Source organism: Gekko japonicus, unplaced genomic scaffold, assembly GCF_001447785.1.
Source record: "Gekko japonicus isolate JY-2015 unplaced genomic scaffold, Gekko_japonicus_V1.1 scaffold209, whole genome shotgun sequence".
Lineage (NCBI taxonomy): Eukaryota > Metazoa > Chordata > Lepidosauria > Squamata > Gekkonidae > Gekko > Gekko japonicus.
In genome coordinates this window covers 1,530,745-1,543,248 of record NW_015172009.1, presented here as the reverse complement: position 1 = coordinate 1,543,248, position 12,504 = coordinate 1,530,745, and the positions used below count along the sequence as shown (strand labels likewise).

General features: G+C 40.4%; 1 protein-coding gene across 1 annotated transcript in view; it reads left to right on the top strand.

The window, feature by feature from the left end:
* EMILIN2 (elastin microfibril interfacer 2) overlaps positions 1-12,504 on the top strand; it is a 34,372-nt gene that overhangs the window by 7,220 nt on the left and 14,648 nt on the right. Inside the window, exons 3-4 of the mRNA XM_015420219.1 lie at positions 3,041-3,216; positions 5,723-7,642. Coding sequence (XP_015275705.1) covers positions 3,041-3,216; positions 5,723-7,642 — 2,096 coding nt within the window. The remainder of the gene's footprint in view (positions 1-3,040; positions 3,217-5,722; positions 7,643-12,504) is intronic.

Sequence of the window (12,504 nt, the reverse complement as noted above, 5' to 3'; positions counted from 1 at the left end):
AACATCCACTTCACTTCAGGCACTATCAGTCTCAGTGATTTCAGTGAGACTTTATTTCCTTATTGGAAAAATGCAGGTGGTGTTTCTTGTGACTTCAAACAATTCTGTGAATTAATTAATTCATTGATGTTTTTGACACAAATACATTTTAAATAGTAGCGGAAATCCCCAATTGGCTTCAAAGGCAAATATTTATTTGATTTGATTTTGTCTATTAGTCAGCTAGAAGGTTTAGGAAGCAGTTTTGAAGAACACGATCATTTTAAATTGTACCGCATTTGGCTTTGTGTGTGTTAGTTTCTTTTGCATAGTTAACGACAGTGAATAAGCTGAATCCCATGAGGGGTAAATGATTTCATGGTTTGAGAATTTTTAACTGCTGCAGATTCAATAATAACAAAATAAGAGAATATAAGGGAGTGGTACCAAGTGCTTCAGCTGTTGTGTAAAGACAGATATTTTTCTTGATTAACAAACATACCATGTCCTGAAAAAAAACTGGAGCATGACTTTCTTCTATGTAGAGCTTCTGCTGTATTTTGAAAGAAGAAAGGGAGAAGAATATTTATTTAAAAAGTCTGCCTCCAACTTTAGGCAAGAGGCTCCTCAGCTGGAATGCCTTTATTTGGATACTTGTATCTTGTTTTTCTCCACAATGAGGACTCAAAGTCGCCTATAGCACCATTCTCCATTTTATCCTCACAACAACATCCCTGTGAGCTAGGCTAGGATGAGAAAAGGTGAGTTAGGTCCCACAAACCACCAGCAGAAAGTGCTAATGGTCCAAGATCTTCCCTACCTTCCAACCCCCCCAAGCCTGACCTGGACTAATAGTCATACATGGCAGGTGGCTGCAGTAAGAAAGTAGAAGGGAGCAAGACTTCTGGTTCTGCCTCTTACATGAGCAGAAGTCTAGGGATTAGAAAGGAAAGTTGGGAAAGACCCCATGATCCTTCTGCCCACAGATGGCAGAATCCAACCCAGTGACTGGTCCCAAATCACCCAACAAGCTTCCATGGCAGAGTGGGGATTCAAACCAGGGCTTCCAAGATCCTACTCTGACACTCTAACTGCTACAGCATGTTGGCTCCACCATAGGACCACAAACTAAACAGTTAACTATTATGAACAGGGATGGGCAAGAACCAGGAAAACGCAGTTCGGTTTATGGTTCGTGGCTGAAACACAAACTGAACCATGAATTGAACTGGGAGGCTCGTTCACCAACAGAACTGATTCATGATTCGTGGCCTTGCAAGTCCCTTTCAACAGAGTTTGCAGAAAGCCCAAAAAACAGCTGAGTGTTGGAAGCAGCTTTCCTGAAACAGCTGTGTGGCAGGGAGTGCCTCCCCACCACTCAGCTGTTTTTGCAGATTTCATGGGGAACAGAAAGCAAGGGTTTGAAGGGACTCAGAGTCCCTTTAAACCCCTGCTTTGTGCTCCATCCACGAACTGCTCTAAAAGTTTGTGGGAGTTCTACCCTCATGAATTTCTGTTCCCAAACCATGAACAGGGAAAAATTTGTGTTTTGGTCTGTGCCCATCTCTAACTATGAAGCCATCTTATACTGAATTAGATCCTTGGTCTATCAAGGTCACTATTGTCTACTCAGACTGGCAGCAGCTCTTCAAGGTCTCAAGAATAGATTTTCTCCATCACCTATTGCCTGGTCTCTTTAACTGGAGATGCTGGGGATTGAACCTGGGACCTTCTGCATGCAAAGCAGATCCAATGCCACCGAGCCACAGCCCTTCCCCAATATGTCCACTGTCTAGTCCCATTCAATGAAGTTACATATACTGCACCATTTCCTCTTGTTGCTCATAGCCTAGATGAATGAAAAGGTTTTGGAAAGAAGAGGCAGTAAGCAACACCCGTGGAAAGAGCTTAATCTAATTAGAGTTCTCTCTACTGGAGGTCACCTCAGTTCTAGCAATGGGGTCAGTAGAACTGGACCTCCATAAAAGATCTTAATTCTTGGACAGTTTGGTATGTCAGTTGTCTGATAGCGTTCTCAAGAAATAGAATCTGAACTGAGTTAAAATTTTGATAAATCTTTTGCAAAATCTGTGTTGTATCCGATCATAGAGGTGTCAGTATAATAATTATCTTTCAGTTTGAGCATGCAGGAATCTCTTGAAACCAGAAGGTTTTTATTGCTTTTGGACAATAGCCATTGAAACTGTACCTTTTGAGGGTTAGAAAGTTGAACTCTTTATAACATGCTTCAGCTATCTCTATTTGCCAGGGAGAGTCCCTTTTTCCCAGTGCCTGTCACTGATTATTCACCATCACTACTTTGTCACTGTGTTTTCATACCCTACTTTTTGGACATTTGGACTACTGAATACCTGTTCTTTGATCCCTGAACTGTGTTTTGGCTGTGCTCTTCATCTCTTGTCTTGGTTACCTGCCTGAACCCAGGTCCCAGACAGGGAAATGATCTCTGTCATCTGGAGAACAGTTGTAATTCTGGGAGATGAGAATATATAATAAATGTGTATATACACTATGAACATCATATATGTCTATTTTGTTGAGATGGCTGTTATCTCACATGCTGTGAATTTGAATTTTTCACAGGTCAGTCCTCTCCCCTGACTCGGTTGTAGATTGCATCAATTTTGAGCCAGTTTGGTGTAGTGGTTAAGTGCGTGGACTCTAATCTGGGAGAACCAGGTTTGATTCCCCACTTCTCCACTTGCACCTGCTGGATGACCTTGGGCAAGCCATAGTTCTGTCAGAGCTCTCTCAGCTCCACCTACCTCACAGGGTGTTTGTTGTGGGGAGGGGAAGGGAAAGGAGTTTGTAAGCCACTCTGAGACTCCTTTGGGTAGTGAAAGGTGGGGTATAAATCCAATCTCCTCCTCCTCTTCCTTTTCTTCTTCTTCTTCTTCTATTGTAAATTGTCCTAACCATGCCTAACATGCAATGTACCCTAATAATCTATAATGTCAGTAATGGCTCTCCCTATTATTAGGGCACTATTTCCTTTTTTTCTTCTCCCAAGACAAAAAGTTCTATTATCACTTTTTTGTAGGTATCGTACAAATATCAGACCTAAATATATAACAACATATAAGACAGTAACAGAACTGGAATGGAAATGTTGTCCTGGATACATGGGCATAAACTGCAAAGAACGTACAGTACCACAACCAAGAAAAGTTGTTTTCCCAGCAGACCTACCACCAAATGATGCAAAGACAAGCCCAGGTAACCTTTTCTTTGGATCTTGGTATGCATGGCCCTTTTTGGTATTTTTTTAGCAGTCTTTAGCACTTTCAGTGTTCAAATTACTTTTCTATGCTTATCTCAGTCATCAGTTTCATCAGTCTAATGAAGTAAGTAATAATGAATAATTATTGTATGGCATTTTGTGTAGTATAGCCAGGGGATCCTAAAATTGTCTGGCAGCCTGAAGCTCTAGCTCTTTTAGCGTTATGTACCACTAGGTGGTGAGCTAGACTTTTTGGGGGCTGAGAGAGCTCTGAAAGAGCTGTAACTGACCCAAGGTCACCTAGCTGGCTTCATGAGGAGGAGTGCGGAATCGAACCCGGCACTCCAGATAAGCATCCATTGTTTTTAACCAGTACACCATTCTGGCTCTCTATTAACTCAACTGAACTCAAAAGTTGGTTGCATATAGCCATTAGCCATCACAATATAAGTTATAAAATATAAAAACAGTACAGAAATTGGCAACACAATGTAAAAAATAAAATATATAAACAAAGTAAAAGTATTAAGATCAGGTTTCTTAAATAACGTATTCTAAAAGTACAGTCATTTCGTAGCCCTATCTCTAATTTTCCTTGCAGCATGGGCATATAGTGCCATTCTTTTGGAAATGGTGGGATTGACATCTGAAAGCAAATCACTAATTGTTCAATAGATGATACATATTAAAGGTTTTCATAGGAAAAGATCAAACAACTTTAAGCTTTTAATTTATAAAGTATTTATTCACCACTGTCCATATGGTTACTTTCAAGTAAAATATCTGCAAATGTGGAGGTTCAGTAGCATCTTCAAAATGCTGTATGGAAGACATTTATCCTCCTGTTGTAACGATAGTTTAAAAACACTATTTTGTCACTAGCTTATTTATTTATGGCTGGTGAACATTTACACTAAAACAAGGTCATAGGATCAACATAGGCTCAACTGGGACTCTTGATCATGACCCCAACCCTAAAACGATGCAGAAGTCACCATTGCTGCTTTTGCATTTGTATCTCCCTCCTGTCCTTTTCCAGCAGAACATGTTGCCCCTGGGCAAGGCCACGTTCAGTTTGCGGCTGAGAGTCTGTTGTTTTCTGGCTCCCCTTTATGACATGTTTTAGGTCATTGTCAGGAAAACGTTTACAGTGTAGCTGCAGTGGACCCCGTCAGTGATAGTCACAATGGTACAGATGCAGTTAAAGGTGACATATGAAATAAGCAATGCCATTTAATTCAAAGACTGTATCTATATGTGAGACTTCTTAAGTGCTGATTCCCTCTGCAGTTCTGAATGACGGGATCGGTATATGGGATATGATCCCAAACTATTTGAAAGTTTAGACTCTAAATTTGTCCTGCATCTTGAAACGGAAACCCTCAGGCCACGTCTCCTGAAGACATTTCCGCAAGTTAATTAGAACTACTTGGTAATAAATTTAGGAGTAAGTCTCTCAATATACCTTTCAAGTACCTTGCTCAAGTTCAGATTTGTTTTAAAAACAACTGGAGTTTACTTCAAATGACATTTTATTGTTATCATTATTTACCGAATGTATATCCTACCTTTGTACCCAGTCAAAGTCACCAAAGCAACTAACTGTTAAAAACAAATGATTATAAAAGCACATCATTAACCCAATTAACCATCGACCACTAAACCACTTTTGAATTAAAAATGGCTCTAGTAATTATTGATAACAGACTACCAAAGGAGGACTAAAGCGAGTGATTTATTACCCATATACTGTACACAAATAAGCCTTCATGACATAAAATGTTAATAACATAAAGAATCTTCATTGTGTGAATAATTATAAATCAGAACTGTAGTATATACTGTGTGAGTATCCATATACACTCATTAGTGCATACATAGCATGTCTGTATTTCTTGCTTTAAAATGTGGATAAACATGGATAGATATCAGAAGTTGGACCCTCATGACATGCTTGGTAGTAGGAACAAATGATCCATGGGCTACTTATGTATTTGGAAAGTTGAGGAACACTCTGCATATACCACTGAACTGTGGTTCATTTTTTTCAGAAGGCTTTTCAGTCTTGTGGAGGACTTTCAAGACAACAGCAAGCTAATGGGGAAAGATCTGCTTAGTGAACTCCTTGTGCAAGCTTTCCCACAAGATCCAACCTAGTGCTACCTAGTATTAATATGCACCAAGCTGAAAATATGTTGTAATTGCAAGCAATGCTCCCTCTAAGCTGTGGAGTCTTGTGAGCAAAAATTCTACTTTGTGAGCAACTGACATTAAAGTTGTGAGCGAGCAATTTGGCTACTGCATAAATTAGTTTGCTCTGGAGCCATCCTTCCTGAGCGAAGACAAAAATGTGTGAGCCGAAGGCTAAAAAACTGTGAGCTAGCTCACACTAACTCAGCTTAGAGGGAACACTGATTGCAAGCCAGTTTCTTCTATCTCTTATCAAAGCTGTTTGAAGAAATAATAAAAAATTCTATTTCTGCATTTCCCCCCTTTCCACAGGCTCTAAACCAGAGTTACAGAAACACGAATTACAGGATAAAAAGATTCAAGACCTTGAGGATGAATTGTTTCGCCTTACGCAGACAGTGCTTGAGCTTCAGTCCTCCTTAACAGGGGTTAATGAAAATCTAAAACTTGCAGTGCAAGAAGATGCAGGTCAGATGCGTGTCTCATGGCTGAATAACCTTCATGATCATCCAGGGCCTGACAGTGATGTTGAGGGAGAAACAGACACAATTCATCTGTCTGATAATAAACACCAGAAAGATTCTTTTCCTGACTCTGGAACACAGAACATACAGTCAGAAATAGGTCAAGGAAAAGATGTCTCAAAGGCTGAAAATGACAAGCTGGAAGAGCTAAATGGGAAGGTGAATGGCTATGAAGGGCAACTGAAACAACTCCAGGAAGCGGCCCAAGGCCCAACCATAATGATGCCTAGTGGCCAGTTGTATCAGGCATACATCGATGCTAAGTTTGAAGCCCTGAGACAGGAAATGTTAGAAGGGTTTGAGAAGAAAATGGCAGATTTGAAAAATTCATGTGAATACAAACTGATGGATATTCAGCAACACTGTGATGATCTTGAAGCCACCTGCTTGGGAATAAGAGAGCTCATTGGAGAAAAAGAAAATGACTTTAGGAAAGAAATAAAAACTCTTCAGACTCTTATCCAAGAACCATCAAACCAGTCATTTTGCTGCAACGCTGCCAAAATGGATGACTTTGGGCAGCAGGTAAAACAGTTGGAAGAGAAGATTGACAGAACTGCAGAAGCAAGCAGGATTTTAAACTTCAGAATAGATAATGAAGTACGGCATATTTCCACTCCAGGTTTAGAAGGCAACTTTGATGCAAAATGGGAGGAACTGGAAGCAAGAATCAACGTTACAGAGAAAAATGCTGAGGAACACTGCTTTTACATTGAGGAAACTCTTCGTGGTACTATAGCTACTGAAGTAAATGATGTTAGAAACTTACTTGAGCAAAAGCTTCAGGCATTGGGAGATCAGCTGGGAACCACTATTCTGGATATTGCTAATGTCACACATCCAGAGGAGATGGGTACTGGTCCAGGATCTGTCTTGCATAGTGACTCAAGATTTGGAAAGGAGCAGCTTGCATCTGAAATTAACTTCATGAAGAACAAGCTACGAGACATTGAAAACATTTGTGAGCAGAAATGCCATCCTATATTGCCACAGAATTTGGAACGACTCCAGAAAGACCTAGAAAGTTGCAACAACAAATATGATCTGTTGCTTTTGAAAACAGGGAACAATTCTGCTCTTATAAATTATTTAAATCGTTCTTTAAATGAGAACTTTAATTTAATTAAAGGCAACCAGCGTGACACCCAGAAACTTCAAAAAGACTTACGAATAGTTCGCTATGGTATCAGTGCTCTTGATAAAGATATAAAAGTGCTCCAAGGGGGCCTGAACAGCTGCAAAGAGCAACTTCTAGGTATCAATTCTACGTGTGAAAAGACACAGGTTGGTGTGTTCAGAAAGATAAATCAAATACAGAAAACAGTTAACAATCGGACAGCTCACCAAAGCAATAATTGCTGTAATGAGTTGAAGGAGACGCTGGAGCAACTGCATGAAAAAGTGTCTTTTGACCCAACCAAATGTAAAGAAAAATCTCCTAGTGTGTCATATTTGGAGGGTAGAGTGTCCCATGTTGAAAAAGCTTGCAGCAAACTGGACACCATGTCTGGCAGCCTTCAGAAGATCAAGGAAGGATTAAACAAACATGTATCGAGTCTTTGGAACTGTGTCAATCAGATGAACAGAACTATGATGTCTCATTCTAAGGATATTTTGGGTCTCAACAATTCTGTGCAGCAGTTCCATAGCCAGTTCCACAAATTCACCACTGACGTTCAGAATCTTATGAAAATTCAACCTGCTACTCGTAAGTTAGCCACCCTCTTTTCATATGCTATACTATTTTTTAAAAGATACGGGTGTTTTAGTAGCACTTTTAATTACCAGAGAGAAAATACTAATATTGTTCATATCACTATATCTAATTCTAAGTACGGCTAAATCTGTGGATATTTAAATCCAGAGATTGGAGTCATTAACATATGAGATAGACCTTTCTACCAACCTAAAAAAGCCCCAGGTTTGCAGAAAAAACCTGAAATCTTTTTTAAAAATGGGGAGAATAACCCCCCCAAAAAGGTAGAAGCAGGTCTTGTAGCTTTGAAAAATGAATGCCCTGTCAGAGTCTCGTGGGGTTTGCTAGGCAACCACAGTGGTATTGCTAGTCTCAGTTTTGGTCAGTAAAAAGTGTGTGTGTGGGGGGGGGGGCTTTCCAGGACAGGCTTTTTGAGGGAGGACTCATCTGGGCTAGTCCCGGCAGCAACCACTGGGCAATTTGCTACCACATGACTTACATGACTCACCCAGGACTGGCTGTTTGCTACTGTTCAACAGCAGCAGTCCCACAAAAGCCAGTGCTATATACTGGTTAGAGTTTCAGACTAGGATTTGGAAAACCAAGGTTCAAATCTCCACTTTGCTATCAAAATCCACTGGCTAACCTTTGGGCTAGTTATCACAGGGTTGTTGTGAGGATAAAATGGAGGAGAATGATGTAAGCTGCATTGGTTCCACATTGTTGAAAAAGATGTAATATAAATGAAATAAATAAATAATACAATTAAAGATTGGGGCAGATAAAAGGTAGGTTGATTGGTGGGTGGCAAGGACAGAAGGAAGCAGGGTGAAAGGTATGCATCCAGAGAGTGATTTCAGGTAAGCATACCTTTATTTAGTCAGGAACAAAGACACCTTAACCGGCTCGCAGGCCGGCTTATATTCCCTCCGAGAAACCCACCACCAAACACCCCCCCACTCCCGATAGGCTATTTACAATGCCCAAGAGACCTATTGGCCTCTTGGCCTGGGACCTAGCCCTTTCATTGGGCCTGGCTAGGATCCTACTGGCCCATTGTCTTTTGGCATGAAGCTAGTGGTGTTTGTGCCTGGGCAAGTCCAGGCATGCCCGGCCCTGACAGGGCCTGCTACACAGGGAAAGGTAGGGATATGGGGGGTTGCTAGGAAAAGAGGAGAGGAGAGGGGAGGATACAGGAGGAAATGACATCCTCCCTCACGTCCTTGCAGGTTCCCCTCTGTGCAACTGGGCCTGCTCCCCAGCACCACACAACTAGGTTTCCCATTTCATTTAGAGGCAAGCAATGTGAAGATTGACAGCTCTGTCTTGTTTATTTTGAACCTAATTCCACATTCAATGTTGTGGAATAAGTAGAGTTTTATTTCATATGTAAACTTTGCTTCTATCTTTTATAATGTAGGCAAGTGTTTTTTTAAAAAAAAATCAAAAAATCCATTAATTTTTGTTTCATTTTATAATTGTACTCATTCATTTTTGTTTTCCTTTGATTTCAATAAGAAATGTATTTTAGTAGAAAATGCATACAGGTTCGCTTTTCCCCCTTGTATTTTCAGTCAGATTTGGATGAAATACCGTATTTTCCTGCGTATAAGACTACTTTTTAACCCAGGGAAATCTTCTCAGAAGTGGGGGGTCGTCTTATACGCCGGTACGCCAGAAGCATTAGCACAGCTCTATATTTTAACTGGAAAACTCTATATTTTAACTGGAAAAGTTGGGGGTCGTCTTATACGCCCAGTCGTCTTATACGCCGGAAAATACGGTATTAAGGGAACAGCTGAAGTACCACCACAGCAGTCTTTCTGGCTGAAGGAAGTATTGTAGTAGCATGTGAGATGAGGACATGGTACTTGTCTGGGGAGAGGGAAGGATCGATGCTCATCTCATGTGAGCAAATAGGTGTCACATATGCTTAGATATCTGCATTCTACATGTGTAGATTCCCATTTAAAACATACATGATTGCCTTTTGGCTCTATGAGGGAGTAAGGCCTTCTATGCACAATAATTCTTGCTAAGTAAGTGTCCATAGGAAGTAAAAGTTTGCAGATGAAGTGATGTACAAATACTGTGGTCTGAATAAGGTTTCTTGGAATTTATGTATCTGTCAATAGATAACTTTTATGGAGTGATTTGGGGAAATCTCATAAGATTTTGTTTCTTTGTAACATAATCCTGTCCTGTTTGTGCTCATGTGTCTATGTGTTTTGGGATCTATTTGAACTATAAAGCAGGTTATTTTGCAGTATTGAACATCAGTAAAACTGAAGTGTTCATTGTTTGATTGGAGTATCCTGCGTAGGTTTGGCATATCAAATTGGCAACTGTTAACCTGTAAGTTTTAATTTCATACATAGCTTTAAGTAAATGTTTGCCAACATATTATATCACTTAAATGATATCACTTTCAATGTGGAATACTCAGCCATAATAGGACTTTATTTATATAATTTTGTTGAGCTGTGGTATGGCATCATATAAGAATTATCAAATGAACACTTGCAGCATGCAACAGTTAAACATTTAAAATGGCAATGGTGTCCAGGTTTGCAGCCAAGAATTTTCCAACTTTGGCTTCATCTTTTACTTTAAAACAGTGTGGAAGCCAGGGAAATTTTAAATGACTCAATCCAAATGTATGCCGGCAGGTTAATTAATATTTTTGTGTATAAACCATGATCCAGATCCTTATTAGGTTGTTACTTTCTCAGCATTTCCATTTAAGGTAAAGGGATGCTTGCTTGGCCAGAGCAAGAAACAGAAGGTCAGGCACATTATGGGCATGATCCCAAAGCTGTAGAGTTTCAGAGCCTGCTCCTATTGAGCACTTCTGTTTGTTTGTTTATTCACTTTGTAGTCTGAGTTTTCTTACTGAGAGTGAAGGTTAAAGCAGAATACAGGATAAAGCAGTACAATCAGAAATCATAAAACAACCAATGAACAGTGCAATAGGACTAGAATTGCAGAATTACACTGGAATCAAACTCTTTGTCCTGTTTGGAACTCCAGTGGTTCCCAACCCAAAGGTGCAATTCAGTCATTTTAGAAGGTGAAATATGAGGGGTCATAAATTCCAGGAATCCATAGCAGAAAAATGTGTCTGTTCCACTAGTCCCTCATTCTTGACTATAAGCAGCGTGGAGATTGTTGTGAAGCTGCCCAAGGGAATGGATGGAAGGAACCACTTTATGGTTTCTCCATTAACAGAGAAGCGTCAGATCAATGTACAAAAATTACTTCCATGATGCTATAGTAATATATGAACTGGCCCTTTTAATAAGGTAGAGAAGAATAAGCAAGCTGCTGAAGCCATCTTTTCTTTGCAATTTGGAAACTTCAGAGGGCCTGAATATAGGATTCCTTCCATAGGTCTGTTTAATCTCTTGGGCCTTGGCTGATTAGGGGAGGACAACTGAGCAAGTTTGTTACAGGATCATTAAAATTGGACTATTTTCTAGGACAGTTATTCTTTGGGATAGATTTGATAGCATCACTCTCAGTATGAATAAACATGGAAAAACTGTTAAAACCATTAACAATCATAGTGAAACACAATATCTAAGGAAAAAAGGTCAATGCTGTGAATTTCTAAAACTGGCTAGAGATTTTAAAGATGCTGATAGAGTAGGACAAGGATATGTGCGGACATATGTACCTAAAATTATTCTAGTGCATGTAGGAGAGTGTTCTGTTGCGGATCATGGTAGATGCTGTGTCAATTTAGGTTTTAGTTTAATAATTGCAAGAGTAGCAATTCAGTTGCTAGAGCCAGAAATCATATCGCTTCTGAAAATGGAATCAGTGACTCACCAGCTCTTAGCCAGGTTTTATTCTCTGGCATTGTTTTATTCTTTTTGTAGAGGAAGTGGGACTGCTGTGATTGTTGCTACATTAAAACAAAACAAAAGCAACAGTGAACAACTTTGAATTTCACTTCCACTGCACTCAAACAGTTTAACTGCAGTCAAGTAGAATGTGTGTGCCTGGTTTGTCATGCTAAATTCACACCAACTTTTAATTTCACTTCCACTGCACTCAGTTTAACTGCAGTCAAGTAGAAGTGTGTGTGTGCTTGGTTTGTCATGCTAAATTCACACAAGTTGCTTCCCTTTGTATGTCACACAGAGAATCACATATTAAATTAACTCCATTTACCCAAGACATAGAAATGCAAATATGTGGTTTAACTGGAGTGAGTTCCCATTCCACTAACCACAATCTAAATCTCAGTTAAATTGGGGGTGTGGGGGGGAGACATGACACATGGCACAAGCCTGGGGAAAAATGGATTGATGCACATTTTTATGTAACTGCTTATGTGTGTGACTGAGTCTTGCCACAGCCTTACTGGAGGTTGTGAGGAAACACTGAGGTGCCAGAACTGTGAGTTGAGGAAGAAGGGCTTTGCCTAATACTGTCACCAGTTTGCCTGCAAATCACCTAGACAGTGGGGATAAGCATGAGGTTTTGAGTGCTGACCGCACCCATGTAGAAGAAGGCCATTAGCTAGTGATGAGAGGCACCCAGCTTGACCCTGGAGGTCCTGGGTGCTCCTTGGGTGTGGCCAGGGGAACCATTGGAGGGCCCTGACTGGCCAGAAGGCACCTGAGAACTGCTTGGCTGAGAGATGGAGAAGCCGAGGGGTTTAACGGGCAGCTAAGTGGGGCTGGTGGGGAGAGAGTGAAAGCTAGGGGATGGGAAGGAGTGGAGGAAAAGGAAACAGAAAAAGAGATAAGAACATAAGAGACGCCAATGTTGGATCAGGCCAAAGACCCATTCAGTCCAACACTCTGTGTCACACAGTGGCCAGAAATACCAGGTGCCATCAGGAGGTCCACCAGTGGGGCCAGGAC